The following is a 23,048-nucleotide window of genomic DNA, read 5'->3' as shown; positions in this document are numbered from 1 at the left end:
GTGTCGTCTACCACCTCATTGCAGAGCACACAGTCAGGGGATTGCGTCTTATCGTTTTTGTATAGGTAAGACGACATCTATGCCACCTTAAAAATGTGGCAACGAAATAATCAATCTTGGTCCAGTCCCGAACCTATGTTTTTGATGAGTCTCGCAGTCAACAGTCACATTTGCTTTTTGACTCGTTTTCCTAAGAATGTTCGCAATCAATCAGTGTGCGTTACCGTTTCCCTCTTGAGCCTTATCTCTTGTGCCTATAGACGATCTTGCATTCCAGGGCAAGAGGAGCTACAGGGGTCACTTTCACAATCACCATTGTAGCCGACTCAGAGACAGCACAGTAGGCAGACGCCACTTGCAAGATTCTTCTCCTCTGCACTTGCGCAAGGCGCCCACGATACACCTCTCTACTAAAAATACCGGCCAACATCCCGATGCTGATGAAAAGAACTGACTACATTGCGCTTATAAGAAGGTGACTAGGTGCTAAAGGTGAGCAGTTAGATTAAATCCAAAAATCCTATTGCAGCCTTGTCCACCGCTTCCCAAAAAGGTTTCCTTCGAGTCAAGCATTAGCCCAAGGAACTTAAGCGTTGATTTTAACTTCATACCGTCTCGCTGATAGCCATGAGATGCACGGTCGAAATTCACTTTTTAGTCATAATAACTATTTTCCTTTTCCCTAACCACAAAGCTATTGGTTGATATAAATGATACATGGACAGTCATAAATCCGCTTGCTCGTCGTATCAATATGCCAAGTCTGTTTGCATATGTTCAGCAGTGCGTCTACAAACAAACTTCGCAATATCGTCAGCATCAGCTCTGCCCATTTTACAAAATGGAAGGCATTTCTAACATAAAAGCGTTAGAGAGAGGTATCGAGGGCTATAAGCCTCGACTCCGTGAACCGCATCCACTATGAATTTCTCCGTTCTAATTCCGAACTGCCTTAGTCGGCTTGTTTATTTCTGATTAGCTTTTCGAGCACTTTCCGGGTTATAGGTATTTCCGCCCAATGGTAAAACACCAGTTCGTTTATATCTAGCGGAATACCATGGGATCCTAGCGTCTTTTAATTTTCTATAGAGAGGATGGCCCTTCCAGCTTTTCCATGGTGAAAAGTGAGTAGATCTCGGCGCCTTTCACGCGGTTGACATCAACTGAAACGACCTGTGGAAGGGATATTACCCGTACGATACGGTCCATTTGTTCGGCATTAAGTGAACAGGATTTCTGTAGAGCTCCATTCTCAATTCGAAAACCGACGCTGTCTACCAATACATATACGACTTCTCGCGGCTCCGTGCTCTCCTGAGACATGAAAGTTCATCGGCCTTCGTTATTAGGTTTATAACTCAATTTAGAGCAGTAACAACTCCACCTCCCGAAGCGTCCTCTAGCCTGGTTCTGCTTGTTTCTAAGACTTTAACGAATCTCCCAATGCTCAAGAACGTTGGCCAAATATATGCTGAGAGATAACGTGGACCATTTCGAACGCGGTATATTGATGGTCAGTTGCCAAAAAGTCTACCAAAACATATCACCTTTTTTCCAATAACACTAGTCACTAGCCTAGAACGCCACCATCTACAGAATGCATTTCCCTCTAGAGTCTGGTTGACACGCACCTCATTCAAGTGCCCTGGCATTACAATTGCCCCTAACTAGGATCTGCCTTTCAGTGCCCAAAACGACATACTCCAGAACATCAAATTTGCGTCAACAGTTTGGTAGTGTTTTATACGGTGTTGGAGAGACGGTGAAAAACGATATCCCTAAGCATCGAATCCAGACAAAGCCATCCTCCGTCGATTCTGGCCTGACAGTGGCATCTGATAAGTCCAGATACTTTAAAAGAAGACCCTTATTCTAATAATGGCTCCTCATTAGCACTAGGTCAGTTTCTACCTAGTTTCTAATTCCACCCTGATCACCGAATACCGAGCCTGATATTCCTACTGCGAAAAGTGATGCCTATCTGGGCATTAATTGTCTCCAAGAATTCACACTTGATGGCCTTTTTCATTTCGGTATTATCTATAATACAATCAAGATCTCGGACTTCCAAGGCTAGAAACCGCCTCACAGAACATACTCTTGCCGATTGCCTTTGATCCAATTCAATGACGATTCTGGCAGCTGTCGCATTGCATATGCAAAATGCTTCTCTTTCACTGTCATTAGATTCCATCTTACGAAGTTCGGTGAGAACTTTCAGGAAGGTCTTTTCCCCTGTCGGTTTAATGAGCTTGCGGTCTCCTCCTTCTTTGTTTTCTTAGTCTTTTCTTTCATTGTTCCGCCTTAAACTTATGCATAAGGTTTCCTATCGTCATGCTAGCCAATTTCTTTTTGTCCTTCTCTGCTTTTTTGGGCCCTGAAAACTACCTGGATAAAGTCTCTTCCAAAGAGTGTTCTTCTTTTCATTTTTCATAGTTTGGTCTGCAACGGACTGTTTGCGGTCTATTTGGCGCTTATAGCGCTCTTGGTGGAAGCTACGATTGCTGTGATTAGTCGCCTTTCCTTTCGTCCACCCTGTTTTTAACGGTTTTACTAAAGTAAGCTGTTTCTCCTTCGAGTTTTTTTCCGAAACAGAAGCTATCTTCTGGAGTCGCCACGTGTTTTAACATTGAGAGCCCCTTGCTGCGGCTAGCAATGCATTTTCGCACTGTGCTTAAACGCATTCATCTCCTCATCATGTCGTACTATTTCCCCGGTTTATGTTTTTGTATTCTGGCTGCTTCTTATTCTTCTGCTACTACTAAGATACTCAGTGTAACTAAATACTTTCTTCCTATTGCTTCAGTTCAGTATAGAGATAAAAACCACGAATTGTATCATATAAGCGGCAATGAAAGCCTATTGGATAGTCCTATAATGAAGTTTTAACGCATATCAGCGGTCCACTCGTCATAGTGACTAGAAAGACAAGACACAACCTCCGTGTTAGCAAGTCAAAACATCTACAAAAATGGATACGGAAGTGGACCACAGTCTGCCTTTTCTGGATGTTAAAATAATAAAGAGGGGTGGGAAGGTAGAGTTTGATATCCACAGAAAAACCACCCACACCCAACGCGATTCATGGGGTCAAAAAATGGCCCCCTTCAACTCCATGATCCATCAAATGTACACGGTTTCGCTAAGCGGGAAACACTTCGCGAAGGAGAAAAGTACATCCTCAGCACCGTTAAAATGAACGGCTACAAGGAAAAAACAGTGAAACATATAATACTACGAAAGGAAAGGTACTTGAAGAGGAGGGAGCTAACGCAACTAAGCGTACAACAACAAGAAGAACAAGAAAACTCAGACGACAGAAATAGATTCGCCTGCATCTACTCAAGGGCAGTGCGTAACATTACAAAATTAATGGAGACCAGGTCTACGTTGGACAAACTAAAATACTGGCGAACATCACGATCAAAGAACATATACGAGCACGGGTTGCATTGAAGAAAGGACGAGCAGCGAGCGAATTAAAATCGTCAGTAACCAAGCATATGATAAGCAGGAACCTAGGTAGGAGCAGGCTTCCCCTGCGAAAAAAACAGACACTAAGAAAAACAACACTGTCAAAATCCGGGTTGGTAATCACGTGGTCGTTTCAAAATCAATCTTTAGATACCTGGGGGTAATGATCGATGCCAAGTTGAACTTTAAGAGGCACCTGGAGTATGTGCGCGAAAAGGCAAGAAAGGCTAGCTCATTTCTAGCAAGAATGATGCCTAATATTGGAAGACCAAAATCTAGTCGCCGGCTGCTAATCCATCCTGCTATACGCGGCTCCTGTATGAGCGTGCGCACTGGATAACACAGTGAACCAGAGAAGAGTAAGTTCGACATGCCGGCTAATCGTTCTGAGGGTGTGCAGTGCACATGAGTCGAAATGATAGCGAGCTTCCGAAATGTCACTAGGAAATAGCTGTACAGTAGATGGAGAACGGTGGGATAATTCCGAAAAAACTGCTGGACCCATACGCTGATCCCGTGTATTGAGAGACGGATCGAGCGCAAATATGGAGAATTGAACTATCACCTAACGCAGTTTCTTACGGGACACGGTAGATATAGCAAGTACTTGCATCTCTTCGAATTGGATGGCGTGCGCCGCTACACTCGAGGACTCGAAGCATCTTATCTTCCATCGTCCGAGGTTCGCGAATGAAAGAGAGAGCTTAAATGCCGCCCTCAATGCAATTATCGGACCCCATAATTTCGTGGAGAATGTGCTAAGGTCCGCAGCAAATTGGAGTGTGATAAACGCAATAGCAACTGCGATTCAGGAAACGTTGAAGGAACTACAACGAGCCCGGAAAGCGCAACGGACGTGTGACTTAGTTGTGCTAGTGTAAACCATAGCCCTTCTTGCGAAGTAATACTTCATGGTGGTCCAGCGGGGATATGGGCGGAGAAGTGGAGGTGGTTTTAGTAGGTGAGAATCCCACACACTGCTACAACCTGGCACAGCAGCGTCTTTTTCCTCCTCCACCCATAAAAAAAAGAAAGCTCGGTTGTTGCGGTTGGCCCCCTAGTGGAAATTTCGTGGGGGTTGTGGTTACATTCAAGCGAGCAGAGATCTTTGGATGTCAAACGTCATGTTGCGTGACAACACGGGACTCATTCACTCGGTAGAGATTTAGGTAGGTCTAGTATCCACTAGTATGAATAAACTAAGCCATGCACTCAGTATAGAATAATGGTACCGTTGTGCTTATCTCAGCGGGGCCCTGATTGTGGTCACAAAATCAATCCGTGCTTTAAGAAGATCGTGGGGTTAAGTTTACACCACAGGAACTCACGTTAAACCGCCAGGACTCAATCCCAAAGTTCTCGTCATGGGGAACGGCAAACAATTTTATGGCCCGCAGTCAACCTAAAAAGATAATTACTTAATTTTCAATGATCATCGAAATATCTCCTAAATAAATATTTTCAAAACATTTTCAACCGTTTAGACGTGACCTTTTGGATTTATATTCTGAACAGGGTGATGTATGATATTTGTGGCTAGTACTCATTGTAGAAATCTTTTGAACTCACCAGAGGGTAGATTGAGCCATCATCGGAGCTTACAGTCATGGATACATTCGAGACGGAGCCTCAACGTAACTTGTCTCTGATGAGCAAACCTGAAAAATGAACACTACTACCTTTCTTGAACTTTATCGGCAAATGCGCTTCCATCTCTAAGACCTGTTGAAGTTTTTCTTGCATTTTGAATCTTGGTGGGGGTGAGGGGATTGGCAAAGGCTAGCTGCAACATTCATCTTCCTAAATAAGTGCCCCGCGTGATCATCAGCAACCAAATTTGAAAGTAGTTGGCAATGTTTTGCAGTTAAAATTTCGTCTATCTTGGTTGAGCAATTTTGTTTTGTATGTTACAATTTCCAAGTTTAAAAGGTTCATGCATTATGTATGATATGTACATTTAGAATAATTTCGGTTCGACTATTTCGAATAAAAAGAACTAGCAAAATATAAACTATTCTTGCTACATTTTGGAACATTTATATATAAACTCAACCAAAGTCCTCATCGGGCGTCCAGTCATTGATCTGCCTAACGTATAGATTTGATCATCTGAAGGACCCTTTATGCCAGCCATATCAATATGTATCCAAGGAGTATCTTTTGGTACGAATTCCCTTAAAAATGCAGCAGCTGTACAGGATCCGCCTCCTTTCTTTCCAGCGTTATGTAAATCGTAGGACTCATAATTTGTCATTTGTCTGGAATAGTGACTGAAAAGTGGCATACGCCACATACGATCTCCAGTATTTGCTCCTGCAATTTCTAATTTTTGCCATAACGCGTCATCATTACAGTACGCGGCGGCTGCACAGTTTCCTAAAGCGACTGTGACAGCACCGGTGAGCGTTGCAATGTCTAAGATGAATTTAGGTTTAAATCTGGAATGACGAAATACTATTTGTTAACGAATCTATTCATGAAAGCAAGTAGATTACTTTCCGGCGTAGCAAAGAGCGTCAGCTAAAATCAAACGCCCTTCGGCGTCTGTATTGTCAACGCAAATAGTTTTTCCGTTCATGGCTTTCACGACATCTCCGGGTTTGGTGGCATGTCCATTTATAAGGTTTTCGGTTAATGGGATGAGTCCTTTATAGATACAACGATTATTTGATAACGAAATACAGAGTTAACACTTTACCTTTAATATTAACTGGCAAATTGAGATGAGACACGGCAGCTATTGTTCCCACCACATTAGCAGCTCCACCCATGTCAGCCCGCATATCAGCCATCGTTGCTGCAGGCTTGATGCTGATGCCCCCACAGTCGAATGTTACGCCTTTTCCCACCAGGCAAATATATGGATCACCAGGATCGCTTTTGGAATATGTAATCTCTAAAAAGACTGGAGGTTCATCGCTGCCACTCGCCACCGATAAAAATGAATTCATTCCAAGTTCGCGAGCCCAATTTGCATCGTGTATAACAACGTCCACGTCACCGCATTTCGTCAGCCTCGCCTTTGTGGTTTCGGCAAAAATAGTTGGCGTCATAAGATTGGCAGGTGCTTCCATCAACCTGAAAATCTGTTATGAGACTATATCCATTTGCAAAGAAAAACATAACAAATACTTGCCCTCTTGCGAAATTTTGGGCTTTAGCTAAAATTTTCCCACGTTTCCAACCGTCAATGTCCCCAGGATTATTGGCGCCTTCAGACAAGCATATTTTTGGTGTCGGTGATTGCTTCGCCTTTTGTTTCAACTCTTGATATTTATATGTGGCGAGAAGAGCTCCAACTGCTGCACATTCTGCATTATCAAAGGATTCCATTTCGATATTGAAAACATTTTCTGAAATCAATCTTCTAGCTCCGACCGCGGCTGCCGTCCGAATTACCTCATTTTCAGCATTTATACATTCAAGCTTGCTGACCTTGCGGGGGTTTGAAACGCCCACTACAGTTACGGCTTCGTGTTTATCGCTGAGACCCCAATAAACGAGAGTTTTGTTGCTTTTGGGTGGCCCCGAACTAGGGAGAAAATGAAGAAATAATGTGAAACGGTAGTAAATAGGCTGATTTGATTTGAAGAAATAGTGAGGGTAATCCCTACGTGTAGCTTCTGACGGAGAAAATATAGAGAGAAGAACGGAGAATGCGAACTTTTAGAAAGGGATTTACTTTGCCTAACAACTAAAACCAACAAATATCGACCAGACAACTTTATTACATTGTTATAAACAGGTTTAAGGACGGGCAACCTCGACCAAAATATAAAATTGTTCAGGTTTCTTTATTTTGCTTTCCCAAATGCAACCCTAATAGGCACGAGCAACTCGCGTTCCTTAAAATACCAAACAAATAATCATTTACAAAATATTTATTTCTACAATTTAGTAAGGTGGTTTGAAAATATACCATTTACTAATAACAATGTGCCCCAGGATTTTCATTGTTTGTTTTGGGCATATCTTTGTACCAATTCCACTAATGTACGCATTGGACGTCCAGGCATCATTTTCCCATTTGTATAGAGTTGATCGTCACAGGCGGTCATCATACCGGCCATATCAATATGAATCCAGGGAGTATTTTCTGGAACGAATTCCCTCAAAAATGCAGCCGCTGTACATGATCCGGCCCCCTTCTTTCCGGTGTTTTGCAAATCATAGGATTCGTAGTCGGTCACCATTTTATTGTAGTTGCTGAAAAGTGGCATACGCCACATTCGATCTCCGGTATCTGCTCCGGCGGCCTCCAAGTTTTTCCAAAGAGATTCATCCGTGCAATAAGCAGCCGCTACACAATTGCCCAAAGCCACGATTATGGCCCCAGTTAAGGTGGCAATATCCAGAATGAATTTCGGTTTAAATCTGTAAAAAATAAAAAGGATTGTTCGTTCGGAATTGCATCAATCATCATGGATTCTTTACCGTTCGGCGTAACACAAAGCGTCAGCTAGAATCAATCGTCCTTCAGCGTCTGTGTTATCAACGCAAATAGTTTTACCATTCATTGCTCTTACAACATCACCAGGCTTAGTAGCGTGACCGTTGATCAAATTTTCGGTTAAAGGAATAAGGGCTAAAATGAGTGTATTGCCTTCAGCATAACTAAATTAGAAATTCGTTTAAACCAAAAAGTTCTACCTTTGACATTCACAGGGAGTTTCAGTTGAGATATAGCTGCCAAGGCTCCAACGAGGTTAGCTGCTCCACCCATATCAGCTCGCATGTCAGCCATTCCTGCCGCGGGCTTAATACTGATACCGCCGGAATCGAAAGTCACGCCCTTCCCTACTAAACAAATGAAGGGATCATCAGATTTGCCTTTGGAATAGGTCATTTCCAGGAAAACTGGCGGTTGGTCACTCCCGCTTGCCACAGACAAAAATGCATTCATTCCCAGTTCCCGTGCCCAATCTGCATCATGCGCCTCTATCTTCACATCTATATTACATTTTTGGAAATGATTTTTAACTTTTTCAGCGAAAATAGTTGGGGTCATGAGATTGGCTGGTGTTTCCATTAAACTAGAAATATTCCAGAAATTTTATTGGCATCTAATTAAAATTGAATACAAAGCTTTGATATTTACACTCTTGTATAATTTTGAGCGTTTGCTAAAATTTTTCCACGTTTCCAACCGTCGGCATCGTCCGAATCACTTCTTAACTGAATTTTTGGCTTTGGTGATCGCTTGTCCTTTGCTTTCAAGTCCTGATATTTGAATGTTCCGAGAAGAGCTCCAACGGCTGTGCATTCAGCACCACCCAATGATTCCACTTCAATGTCGAGAACATTTTGTGCAACAAGGGTGTTCACTCCCACAGCTGCTGCAGCACGAATCACTTCCTTTTCAGCGTTAATGCATTCAAGTTTGCTGACAGTTTTTGGGTCCCCGATTCCAACAACGGCGTAGGCTTCATATTCTTTATTTAGCCCCCAATAAACTCGGCACTGATTGGGTTTAGGCGGTCCAGAGCTAAAGAGGGTATCAAAAGAATTATTGGGAAAAATATTTATTAGTTGACTTAAGTTTGCGAACCTCGGGTGAATGAAGCCAATCTGGTTTTAAATAAAATACAAGGGTAAGCGGGTCGAAATCAACTGCTGCAGAGTCAAAAAAATAATAGAAAATAGACATTTGAGCAGGAAGTTAAAGACATCATAGGATTTAGAATAGAACCAGAAAAATAATAAAACGCAAAAGACCAAATTTGTTAAAGTTTTTCAAAAGATTCCTCCATTTTTCAGCCATTTTCCCAACACAGCAGCATCTTCGTCTCCGTTACCGCAAGACGCCGTTCATTGTCTTTTATAGTCGGCCAACACTCAGAACCATAGAGAGCGACATGGTCGACATTGTGGTAAATTTTAGATTTGAGACGTTCGTTGATATGTTGATCACAAAGAACGCCAGTTGTGGAACGCCACTTCATCCAGGTAAAATGGCGAAAAATTCATTGTCATTTATGAAGCCATCGAAAACCGAACAGAGTCAGGACATAGAATTACAGTATATTCTTGAAATTTGCGGCCAGTCATAATGGCTATAAAACTTCACCATATCCTCCTGTTGTTCTACAGGACATAGTTTGCAGTATATTTATTATAGTTGGGTTGGACAAGACGAGTTTGGTATGCAATCACATGTTAGTCTAGATGTGATTGGAAACCAAACTTACTCCTTATAATCTCCTTTGACCATTACCTACCTTGTAGCACAAGCTGTGTGGGAGAGCTTAGCAGGGAAATTCCCATAGGACCACAAGAGAATCCTGAAGCTAAGTAGTCATTAAAACCCTAAGCCAACGTGTGACTACAGTTCCGAGGTCTGAATTGTCGCAGAGGTTGAGATGCAGCTGCGAACGGTTAACTCTGGGTACCAGGTGAACCCTAGTTTCAGCTAGCTTTGTCTTGGCAAAAGTGGCCATGCAGAAACCGAAACAAAGGTCACGACAGCCAATCATGAAAAAAGCAATAGCAAAAAACAAAAATTAAAGTTAAATTTCCATCGTGAGCTCATCGAAAGAGAACCTGAGTCTAAGTTCAGATCCAGGACCATTCTGTCAGCAATCCTAACCTTGGACTCCAATCGGGACCACTTGCTGATGCCAACGTCGTATCCACGGGTGATCACTTGCCTTCGGGGAAATCACCTTCAGACAAAACAGTTTGGCACTATGAAGCAAAAAAATAAATTAATAAAACAGCAATTTAAAATATGTATATGTCCTTTACATAGCTAGTGCAAGTTAGGTGGTTGTACAAAAGTCAAGCAAACATAGTCAGCGCATAGCCTTGTGCTAGAAGCCGTGCCTTAGCTGCGTGACGACGGGAGAACAACCGGACTGCGCCTGGTTATTTTTTGAATGTCCTAAAGAGGAACTGTTTAAAAACGTTAACGATGGAGAAAAGGTAGGCCACAAAAGAGGTCGCGGTCCAATGCGATGATTATAAAATCAACAACCGGAAATCTTGGGGAAAGTAAAAAAACAGGCATTTCCCTTTTGGACCTGGGTGAACACGTGAACCGTATAGACGCATGCAGAAAGGCGATTTGCTCCTTGAGCTTAGGCCAGGGGAGAGTAAGTCCCACTACCTACATAAGAAGATCGAGTCGTCACTGGGCAAATTAGCGGAGGTAAAGGTGAACCAGGACTCAATGCTGCTTGAATGCAAGAACCTAAATGAGATCACCACAAAAGCGGAGTTCGGCGAGGCCTTTAAGACTCAACTAGGGCTAGATTCGATCTTTGAGCCCAATGTGATAAGGCTTTGTAATGCATATGGTGGTACTCAGATAGGTTTACCATTCGAAGCAGCAAAAAACGGCTATTACTATTGGCAAAATACGTGTCGGCTGGGTCAGCTGTCGACTGCGAGAACAGAGATCGCCAAAGAGGTGTTTCAAATGCCTGGAATTTGGACACATTTCGAGAAACTGTTCAAACAAGTACTATAGATCTAAGTTGTGCTGAAGATGCGGAGAAGAAGGGCATATTGGCAAAGAGTGTAATGCGAATCCTGAATGCCTGCTATGCAGAGAAATAGTTACAGATGTCCGGCGTTTAGGAAGGCGATTTCAACTTTTCGTAAATAAAGTTCCTACAGCTAAATTTAAACCATTGCCAGGCAGCTCATGAACTGCTCTCTCAAAGCGTGCTGGAACATGAAATTGACGTTGCCATTATATGCGAATATTACAAAGACTTCCACAGTGGTGTCTTTGTATCACACAGAAGCGGCAAAGCGGCAGTCTGAACTTGCGGAAACCGAGCGACCGAAAATACGAGCAATAGGCCAGAAGACGGATTCACACGAGCGAATGTAGGCGGTATTCACATATTCAGTTGCCACGCTGCGCCGAGCCTCACGCTAGATGAATTCGTACTAATGGTAGAAATATTAGCTTCCGGAGTAAGCCGCAACAATAGCTGGCGATTTTAACGCTTGGGCCGAAGATTGGGGTAGTCGCGAAACAAATGCTAGAGGCCGCATATTGCTCGAAGTATTTTCACGTGTGAATGCCGTTCTGGCAAATACTGGTGAGGTCAATATTTTTCGGAGACGGGATATGGCATCGGTGATAGATCTTCCATTTGTTAGCAATACATTATCTAAGGATCTCAAATGGTAAGTGAGCGAGGAATACACGCACAGTGACCATCAAGCTATCATCTTCTAGATGGAACGTACAACAGGAGCAAAGCGAATCAAAAAAACTGCAGTATCTCGATTGGACATCCGAAAAACTTGATAAAGAAATGTTGGAAGAAATCCTTCTGCAGGAAGCTATGGCGGTGGGAAATGCACGAGAAAAGGTGGCGTAGGTTCTTTAAAAGATACAAAAAGCGTATGACAGTTCCATGCCCCGCCGCGCGGTACTCAAGAAACGAATGCCCAACTTCTGGTGGAATGCCGAAATCGAAGAACTTCTTAAAGTTTGCCTTAAAGCCAGAAGACACAGCCAACGTAGCAGAAACCGGCCTGAATCTGAAGAGTTGCACAACCGATATAAGAAGACGAGGAAAGAATTGTAAGCAGCCATCTCTAGAAGTAAAACTAACACTTCAAGAGGTTATACAAGGAAGGGGACTTCGACCCATGGGGAAGAGCATACAAGGCAGTTATAGCATCAATCAAGGCTAAGCGCTCACCGCCGATCACCAACCCTAATTTGCTGCACTCTCTTCCCACAAGTTTCAGGTGAACCGAACCCACCCACTGTCCAGATAGATCTCGGTGAAATTCTCGAAGTACCCACTGAAAAAGTCTTGGAAGCCGCGAAGAAGATTGCCGAAAATAAAGCCCCAGGTTTAAATGGCATTCTGAATAAAGCACTGACAGTAGCCTTCGAAACAGTTCCAAAGTGGTTCGCTGAAACATTTACGACGTGCCTCATAGATGGAATTTTCCCGGAAGATTGGAGGAAACAGAAGCTTGTGCTAATCCCGAAGCCAAATAAACCTTTGGGTGATCCTTCGTCTTATAGACCTATATGCCTACTAAACGGCATCGGTAAATTTTTCGAACGGGTCATCTTCAATAGGCTTGTACCAATCACAGAAAAGGAGGGTGGTCTCTCAGACAGGCAGTTCGGATTCCGAAAGGCAAGATCTACTGTCAATGCCATCAGCACGGTGACGGAAATTGCGGAAAAAGCAATGGAGGACAATAAATCTTGCGCGGTAGTTACTCTTCACGTGAAGAAATAATTGCGGACGATGGACCTAAGATGTATACAACAACCTGCGGGGTTCCACAAGCATCAGTCCTCGGTCTTCTTTGTGGATAATAATGTATCACGAAATTTTAAAGTTGCCACTACCCTAAGGAGTGACAATCATTGGCTTCGCAGACAATATCGGAGTGACTATCATGGCACAAGATATTGATAATATCGAGGAAGTCACAAACGAGGCAATTTTTAAAATCATGCCTCGGCTAGAGGAAGCTGGTCTGACACTCGCAGAACATAAAACCCAGATAGTTTTGATTACCAAGCGAAGGAAGCAGACGTCGATAAAGATCAGGATTGGTGAACACATCATACAGCCGCAGCCACCGCTTGAACACCTAGGAGTCATGGTGGGCCAAAGACTGAAATTCAATTCCCATTTTGAAAATTTAGCAACCAAAGCGTCCGGAGTGGCTATATTGTTGGCAAGAATGTTATCAAATATAGATGGTCCTAAGCAAAGCCGTCGGCTCCTGATCTCGAGTGTTGTCAGCTCCATCTTGCTCTATGCAGCTTCAGTTTGGGCACCGTCTTTGAAGTTGGAAGCAAATAGAAGAAAAATCGCAGCTCCATACTGATTGATTGCATTGCGAACGGCACGCGTTCACCGTATAACTTCAGACGAAGCAGCTTGTGTAATAGGAGGCATGATCCCCATCAACATCTTGGCGACCGAGGATCGACGCCTCTATTACCCATCATATGCAATCGGCGAGTCCTATGCCTATCGTCGGCAATTGGCACGAAGTGAATTCATTTTGGAATGGCAAAAAAGATGGGATGATTCACCTAAAGAACGCTGGATTATTCCAGTTGTCTCTTAATGGATCAAACGAAGCGACGATGAGGTTAGTTACCACCTAACTCAATTCTTGAGCGGACACGGAGGGTACCCATGCATACCTTTATCGCGTGTCGCGTGACGACTCCCCGTATTGCCCAACATGCATGATGATTCCGGAGGATGCGGAGCATGTTGTTTTTAACTGCCCGCGGTTCGCGGCACACAGAGCAGAGGCGGAAATTGACGCCGGGGTACGGCTGACACCCGCAAATATCGTGGACCATATGCTAGCCTCTGAAACATCTTGGAAGGCGGTGGAAAAATTAATGAAGGCGATCCACAATCTGCTGAGGAGCGAGGAGCTTCGGAGGAAAGTTACAAATAACGACAGAAGCCGCAGTTCATAACTGATCCTGCTCCGCGAAGTAATACCGAAATGGCAGTCCCGCGGGGTAAGTGAAGGAGAAGGAGGTGGTTTCAGTGAGTAAAAGTCTCACATAACCGTATGGCAGGAGCCAGCCAAAAAAAAAAAAACAGACAGACAGACATTGAAGCGATTTTAATAAGGTTTTGTTTTGCAAACAAAATCTTAAAAACGGCGGTCATACCCTATTTCAGCGAAATTAGTGAAGATCGCTCATCAGAGTGTCTGTCCAATTTTTTCCATTTGTTTTTGTTGACCAATGTAATTAATCGAAAATTGTCCAAATATTGACGCCAAAGCTTTTTAAAAAGAAATTATCACAAAAGATTTTAACTCCATGATCATATACGTATTTATTCTCTCGCTATACATTCAGTTAATTGTGCATTGGATCCATAATTTCAAAGAAACAACCAACTGCGTCTAATGCCTATTAATATTGCTTGTCTTTATCGATAACCTTTAATTTCATCAGTTTACATTCATTTCAAACAGATAATTGCAGATTTTTAGCGCGTTCTAACTGATTTGCATTAATTTTAAATGTGTTATTCTCGGTGGACGTGTTCTTACCTAGATTTTATATAATTTTTATTCTTTAATATTTATTTTCATATACTACGTTTTGTTTAGCTACTGTGTATCATTTTGAATTTCATAAGAACTACTACATATACATATTAAATAAAGTTTTCGAAAAATATAAAAGGGACACGATATATGCTTTTTTCTTTCCACTTTACTTTATATATAATTCAACTTCAAATACATTTTTTTCTTTTAACTTGTTAACTTTTGTTATTATTATATAAATGCAATAAAAATCATTTTAAGAATGCATCTGAGATTCATTTGCATATTCTAGTCTGTGAGAGTAAAAGATACTGTTGCAGTGACTTTGTTATTTTAATAATAAGGAAATCAAATCTGGACTGCTTTCTGTAATAGACAATCAAAGGCTCCTTTGGTTATTAACTACTCACAACGCTCAAGGTTTGAAAAGTCCTTCAAATATCCTACACATTGACACTACTGCATAACATCACACAATCAACTATCTTGATACGTAAGGTATTCAAAATACGTTACAGCGGAAAATCCACGGGGAGCTTAAAATAATACTGAAAGTTGAGAATACCGAGACTTCTCGCAATTTGTTTACTGCCACTGCCTGGAGCCTATTCATAGAAACAGCCGAAAAATTATTTTACTTTGACGGAAGAAGGTCCTGGCTTCTGGGACGCCAATAAAAACAATTTTCATGATTAATTGTGAGAGCTTTTTGCATGGATAAAGGCTACAATTAACTCATTTGCTGGCCAGGACGTACAATGTCTTGAACAATGAATCCATTCCCGAATATTTCGGAAAAGTGTGATTTGTATTAAGGACAATGAAGCACAAAACCTGGGAAACGGTTGTCTCGATCTCCATGTGGTGATACCTGGGATTTCTATCATAACGAAAAGCTGCAAACGGAGGATAGTAGCGAGTTTTCTGCGACTAAAACCGAGAAAAACTGTACCAAATGGATCGCTTGTTTGGAGGAGGGTATATAGTTGGATTGTACTGGACACGCAACGACGGACCCGAAAAAGAAAGTGGACAGACAATTTACACCTTGTCTTATGGAACCTGCGCATCCTGGATAAAGTAGGAGCTAATGAGCTGAACACGGGCCGATTTCCCGGATCGGAAGTTGCCTAGTCAACCCCGTTATTATTTGCTGTAAAAATAAGTGTCATAAGAAAACGACTTTGCACTCTGCACCTGCGATGCAAATAACGAAACATCAGCCTCATAAAAATGCACACACCTACAGAGGACTACAGAAACCGAGAAGGATACCTCCTACGAGGCAGTGGAATAAACCTTCCGAGGGCTAACCCAGGTATGACATCAAAATCATACTCGGAGGTTTCAACAGTCAACCAAATTGACCACAGTGTGACCAATCGAACGCTGCCACTTCTCAGCTTGATGAATGCCAGAATATATAAGCGAACCAATACAGGATCGAATCACTATTTCGTTGGTACGGTACTCCGAGAATGCTCATGTTCTTGTCAAAATCCCTTAATTGAACGTAGGAAAGTGCATGTATGATGAGCCACCTTAAACTTAACACAAAATCATGGAAATCATTGCATGTGTAGAGTTTATGCTCTAGTATTATTTTAGATATTATCTACGAGAGGTAAAACTTCATCGCTCCTGCTTCTTCCTAAGCTAGATGGGGATTCACCCCTAATCCGACTACCGAAAGATTTGTGACCACCTCTGCCATGATGCGGTATACGGTACTGAAGTAACTTCACAGCGTACGCTACATTATATTTATTGAGATCTGTTATATCGGAGCTCAAGTACATCACTTTCGATCCCACTCGTAACTGCCATAAAAGATATGTGTTCACCGCGCTTGCCACTTCCAAGTATGCGAAGTCAACCAGATCTTACAGCGCATGTACAGACATAGTTGCCTTCGTCTACCAAGTAGGGCACAGAGAATCAATCACTTAAGCACCATCGTTTTCGATTTCCAGACATGGGCTTCAGCTTCCTACAAGATTTCATGAGGAGCCCATATTTCTCCCCTAGTATTGTGCGCTCTTTGTGGCCAGTGGATTCCAATGTAGCTTTTGCTTTTTCATGCGTGGTGGTAGTGGATACCACTTCCCCTTCCGATTAGCATTACTCCAAACAATATGTCTGACTAGAAACAATATTCGTGCGAAACGCTCTCAATTTTATGTTAAGTGTTGAGGTATCTCCATTTCCAGATATTAAAATATTTGAGGCGGTAGGGACCATCCAAAACTCCCTTGGCCTTTCTATTATCAACAACTGACCTCCTAACAACATTGTATAACCAGAAGGACTATCCAACCGCAACCCAGAAACTAAAAAAAGCCGCAACAGTAGAGACAGAAGATCTCATGGGCCTCCTAATCGCTCAGAATGAGGATATCCATACGCGATTATGGAGAGTATTCAGAAGTAGGGTGGAGGAGAAAGGCAGATTCCGCACGATCGAGGTGGATGATCGATCCCTGGAGGCAATCAAACGAAGGAATTGACATATCAACTATAGAGTTGGCAACATAGCTGTACACGTGCAGAAAGGAAAGACACTTCGGAGGAGACATCGGGTGGAATACTTCGAGCGGAACAAGGAAAATAGGAAGCCGTGGGGACTCGGCTACAAACTGGTAATTCAAAAAAGTTGGGGCTCTGGGAAAACCCTGTTCACTTAAACCCATGCAGATGGACCACATTGTATGGGCATTATTCCATGCGCACCCCGTACAAGATGATGACCTTCTACAGGATAGAAGAGGTAGTCCTCTCTGTTAAAAACAAGAAAACGCCAGCGTCCGACGGTATCCCAGCACAGGAATAAAAACTTTTTCTCCAACATCGGCCAGAGCTACTTCTCGGCGCATTCGACGCTTGCCTGAAAGAGGGTATGGCGAGGATTGCGCTGCTCAGCAAAGGGAAAGGCGACATTGAGCTGCTGTTTTCATTATGACCACTACGTGCCGCCGGAAATTTATTCCCACGGCAGTTCGGCTTTAGAGCAAAGAGATCCAGAGTTCTGGCTGCAATGTCGTGGATGCTGTTCATCGCGTGGAGCCACACAGCCGTCGAGCTCGACGGATGCTGCTCCTCGCAGCGTTTGACGTCAGAAATACCTTTATTTCCATAAGATCGAAAAACATTCTAGGCACACTAAATAATACTTTTGTTGTTTAAGCAGACTAAACTTGACATGCCAGAAGAATCGCGCTTGGATTATTATGGAGATTACGTCGCGGCGCTTGTTGCTAAATGTACTGTCGAACAGGCGCAAAACAGACTTGGTATATATTGATGCAACGAGTAAGCGGATGGATTACTGCCCATGGTTTGAACCGAAGTGGTCATCCTGACTAAAAAGAGAATCCCGACTCTGCTTCCCATATCGATCGACGAGTCGATAATCGAGTGAAAGCCAATGGTTAAGTATCTTTGCCTGACCCTTGGCTCAAAGATGAGCTTTGCAGTACCGCACTGTCTCTGAACCGGCCGTAATGGTGATCGCGGGAGTGATTCCTGTTGCCCTTCTTGCTAAGAACGGGAAAGGGATATTCAAGCGCAAGTAAGGTGGTTGCTCGTGACGAACGTCAACGTACACTAGATGAGTGGCAACTCTCTTGGCAAAATGAAACTACAGGCAAATAGACTGCGCAGTTCATCAGCCACTTAGGTGCTTGACTAGATCGGAAACACGGTGAGGCTATTTCTTTACCCAGCTTTTAAGTGGGCATGAAGGTTTTGAGTATTACCTGCACAAGATTGGCAAGGCACGATCTCCTGATTGTGTGTTTTGCAATAGGGTTGTGGACGACGACCATCACACTTTTTTTTCTTGTAGAAGGTGGGATGGGATTCGTCAGAAACTCTATTTAAATATAGGGGATATGTCTCCAGACAATATTTTCAAGGAGATGCTGAGGAGTGTGTTGTGGATTACGTTCGAGTTTTTTTCGTTACAAAGAAGATAGGGCTCGACTGGTGGAGGAGCTGGATGGTAAGGGATTCCTTGTACTAACAGTTCCCTTTCTTCTCAATGAAGAAAAATCCCTTGATTTGAAGGCTCCGCAAGGCGGGAGAGTTCGCGGACTTGCCCGAAGTAATGTGACAAACGGTTCCAGGCTAGCTGTCTGAAAATTAGCAGGTGTTTAGTTGGTAGTCCGACGGCGTACCGTTGCGGGATTCCAACACTCTGTGCGTAAATACATTCACCTACCCTGTCCCAAAATAGTCTTTGGGGTGGAGATGAGGTAACTAACTGGCCCGTGGGCCATGTGGTTAATGTATTGCTGTGTCGATGGTACTTAGATGGTTTTCTTGTGTTTCTTCATCTCATGTGACAAGTGATAAGCAGCTGTACAATTCCACATGCTTGCAGCCATGTACTCGCATCCACGTAGGCGCACACCAATGCACTGGATCACATACATGGCACTAAAACCAGACCTTATGTGCGGAATTTATCTCCCGCAATTTCCATCGATGGTCGAAGATGCGCAATGATTTTTCTCCACCATAAAATTACAGACAATGTGCTGGGAGTTGAACCTCCTTCTGTGGACTTCAACGCAGGTCAAAGAACTGCTTTAACAGTAAGGCAGCAACAGTAGCAGATCCAGAGAATGAGAAAATACTCATATTGGCCCAGAAACAAAAACAGTAAAGTCCACATAGTCTGATGCAAATGCAAGTGTTTTATTTTTGGATTTAGATAAAAGGTTTCATGAATAGCCAGCAATTAATTTTTGCAACGCAAGGAGCGAAGTGCTGTTATGCTGCTAAATGGGTGGAACGAGAATATCATGAGTTCGACGTGTAATTTCTGGCGGCGCTTGTATGATAGCTATTTAACGCAAGAAATGGTTTAGCGTTAAACTGCTCAAGCAGACGATTGTGTACAGTGTGTATTCGGAATAAATTCTATATGCTCTGAATTAGCCACGTTTAGTATTAATCCTATTCAGAGAGCAATCATCTGAATCTATGCATATGAATAACCAACATGAGAGCTCCAAAAAACGCAGCATTGTAGCTCAATGCTTAATAACGATGATTGGAAGTCTTTACTAACAGCTAACACCGTTGCAAAACACTTCATAGGTTAGTTAATTAGTTCGTTTTCTTTTTAAAATCCTAAGGATATTTTGAGCTTTAATTTCGTTCAATTTTGATATTGGCAGTTTTGTATTTCAACAATGCATCCTAGAAATTAAGACCAATAACTATAATTATTAAAAAATTTGCATATCCTAATTATCTAAACAAAGCAACATTGTTCGTATATATAACTATGTTTCAGACTTGTATAACTAGTGTACATTTAGATGATTTGCTAACAAGTGAGCGACGAACGAGGGTAAACGAAAAATTAAACCAAAACATTTAAATGAATTTAAATACTTTGTTTATTCCTGCTATCATTTTTTATATGAAAATAATATTAAATGAAGAATGATGTACAATTGATATCAAATTAGAAAAAAAAAACTAAAAGACTTTGTATTGATGAAGGCTCTACTTAAAACCAAATAGCGTTGTATAACATTACTTAGAAGTATCTAATCTTTTTTTCATCTATCTTAAATTATAAATGACTTGATTTTCTTCAGATTGATTTGGCAAATTCTGCATACTAATTTTATGCGCCATTGGCGTACATAAACCAGGGACTGAACTTCCTAAACCAACTTTATCTTACTCGTGAAAGGCATGTTTTGCTTTTACTCAGATACAAAGCACTACGTCGACTATGTGCCGTAAAAATGATATGATATGAATGAAAACGGCAAAAGTTCCTTCTGAATAAATTCTGTACAACAGAAATTGTAAGGAGTAGAACAAACAAGCAAAACACACCCTTCCATCAACATTTACTTAAACTAATTCTAAAATATTTATAAGACCACGGCTATTTGCCGCTAAAACTACATTGCACTGCTTGCGCCAACAAACGGCCGACACAAATTCATTCAAATCATTTGATCGTTCCAAATCGGACACTCGATGTCCAACTTCAATTTTCTTACTAAATAACGGTTTCGAGAGTCCTTTATAATAAATAAACATTGAGTTGTCTTCGCTACCGCACGCAATATAATCACCGTCCGTAGCAAGACCGACAAAGTTCTTTTCATTCACATGACCCGTAAATGATCGTAACGAATACGGTGGTGAGTTCACGTTCCACAATTTCAGTTGGCTATCCGTACTCGCAGAGATTATTTCGTGGGTATTAAGAAATTTCACATAGGAAACAGCCTTTTTATGTCCTTTAAATACACAAATAGCACGACTCATGTTCCGCAGATCATAGAAATGTACGTCATGATCGGCCGAACCGAAAGCCAATTGATATGAAATTTTCGGATTGAATTTTACACAACAAACATTTGCCTTAGCTTCTAAAGTTGCGATCGAATGTTCGTCCTTGAGCGACCATAATTTCACTCTTGCATCGTCCGATCCCGACACAATTAACCGTGTGTCCACCTCATTGAAGTCCACACTCCAACATCGTTTTTCGTGCTCTTGAAAACACTTCGTCAACTTACTGGTCGTGACGTCCCAAATATTTACCGCGCCTTCATAGTCACTTGACGCTAGGATATTTTTATGATACGAGTTCCAAGCTATACACGAGATCTTACTTTTCGACACCATCTCCACGCATGGATAATGAATGTCCACCGGATCACGAACAACCGCTAAGTAATCATACACTTTTATGCGTTTCGTTACGCCTCCAATAGCGAAGTATTCATTGTCCTTATCGAACACAATTGTGGATACGATTGTTGAACTAATATGTAAATCGCTAGAATAATGCATTGTGGCTAAAGGACGAAGGCTACTATAGCGTGAGAATTTTACAAGATTATCACGGAATGTATCAAGTCCTTGACGAACATGGGAGGAAACTTTTAGTTTGTCGTCTGCACTAATATGGGTGGAATCCGTTCCTAAGTACAGTTCTTGACTTCGTGTCGAAAAGTACGATGAAACAAAATCGTCGAAATGGGAGTACATGCGCCGCTTTCGAGATAGGAAATTACTTCTGGAACTAGTGTCTGCGACTCCTTCAGCATTGGCATTGAAACCATCACTGTGTGATGTCGTCGGCTGTTTTTCAAGTTTAGCACCTTCAATTGAAATATCACCTTTCGCCTGCGAATTATCCTCTCGGCTACTCCTTCCGCTCACTGTTGACAAAATGCTACTAACACTTTCTAGATCCTTTTTCACTAAAGTAATTTCCTTCATAATTTGAGCCTGTTGATCCTCCTTTTGTCTAAGCAAATGCGTTAAAAACTCATAGAGTAACTGGTTTTGTGCTGCACTGGACTCCGATTCTAGCAATTGCTTTCTCTGGGTCAGTATCTCCAGCATAATATTCACATCGGTTAGGGACAATTTTTGGGATTCGGTTGACAAAAAATTCTTCAAACCATCCGGCCCTCCTGCTGGAGTTGGGGCTGCAGTGGTAGCATTCAGTCCGTCCTGCAGTTGCATTCTCAAATTATGTTTGGATATTAACTCATCGAGAAGGTGGTTAGGAAATATTGTGTCAGGATTAAGCATTACGTTGCATTTTGGACAGCGCTTAAATGTGGTAATTGATTTATGAATGCATTCGTGGCAAAATGTATGCCCGCATCGTGTAATATGTGCATCGCGAATGATGTCGAAGCAAATGGGACAAAGGAAATCGCTAGTTTTGTCCTCCACAGTCGAACTAATGCCATTTAGACCAACTGGTCGTCGTTTCCTGTCCTCGCCATGGTGGTGTGATGAATCAACTCCCATGGGGGAGAGCGAACGTGGTCGTCGCGCTGTCATTGCATCGACATGTGATTTAATACGAAATTATTTTACAATTATGACTTTATCGTTCGATTGCAATCACTTTGTTTGTTGAAAGCTGCAACGAAGCTTTCTTTCGCGTTTCTGTTTCTGTGCCCCTACTTAGGCTTTAGTTGGTCGTAAATTATGTATAGCAGTAAATATTAGACGGCCTGATTATTCGTTCAAAATGCAGTCAATCTGAAACAGAAATGCCATCATTTAACTACTTTCCAATATATTTGTCTTCTACTTCTACTGAAAATGCCAAATAAGACATCGAAATACATCCACCACAGGCAATATGTGTTTCAGTTCGACTACATTTTAAACGAACTTAAAGGGAGAACTTAAACAATAAACACAAAAATTAAATTACAAACATAAGACTACTTTAAAAGCCAAAAAGAAATGTGTGTAGATGAGTGTCAACTATTTTTCCGTCTCCAAAATTATTTGGAAACTTAATCAGTTTTGACATATTGCCTATGATGTTCGTGTATTCTTAATAAAAATTATGCAAGCTAAAGACTTCCAACTATTCAAGTGAACGTTTTCAATAATAAAAGAAGAAAATATACACATTCTGCCAAAAACGGACCAGGCTTTATTAATCAAGACACATTTTTTATTAATTCATCAACAACTACTGTATCCCCTTAAAAATATGGTCCATTTACAGCAACGAGCATATGCAAGTCTTTTTC

The 23,048-nt window shown here is 41.9% G+C and overlaps 1 protein-coding gene across 6 annotated transcripts in view; it reads right to left on the bottom strand.

Annotated features, from left to right (window-relative positions):
* Positions 1–5,353: 5,353 nt before the first annotated feature.
* Positions 5,354–23,048, bottom strand: part of LOC119655358 (E3 ubiquitin-protein ligase COP1-like) — a 30,196-nt gene continuing 12,501 nt past the window's right edge. For 2 of the 6 annotated variants that reach the window (XM_038061216.1, XM_038061214.1), the window contains exons 3-6: positions 6,611–7,006; positions 6,173–6,552; positions 5,970–6,120; positions 5,354–5,912 (exon numbers count right to left, since the gene is read on the bottom strand). In XM_038061216.1, the coding sequence (XP_037917144.1) occupies positions 5,495–5,912; positions 5,970–6,120; positions 6,173–6,552; positions 6,611–7,006 (1,345 nt within the window). In that variant the 3' untranslated portion in view covers positions 5,354–5,494. Of the gene's footprint in view, positions 5,913–5,969; positions 6,121–6,172; positions 6,553–6,610; positions 7,007–7,182; positions 7,849–7,908; positions 8,060–8,124; positions 8,508–8,572; positions 8,960–14,260; positions 22,543–23,048 lie in introns of those variants that run through there. The other 4 variants (XM_038061215.1, XM_038061213.1, XM_038061212.1 and 1 more) reach the window with 2 other exon arrangements.

Source organism: Hermetia illucens, chromosome 4 (genome assembly GCF_905115235.1).
Source record: "Hermetia illucens chromosome 4, iHerIll2.2.curated.20191125, whole genome shotgun sequence".
NCBI classification, from domain to species: Eukaryota; Metazoa; Arthropoda; class Insecta; order Diptera; family Stratiomyidae; genus Hermetia; species Hermetia illucens.
Note: the sequence above shows the minus strand (reverse complement) of the source record. Positions and strands in the feature narration are given on the sequence as shown.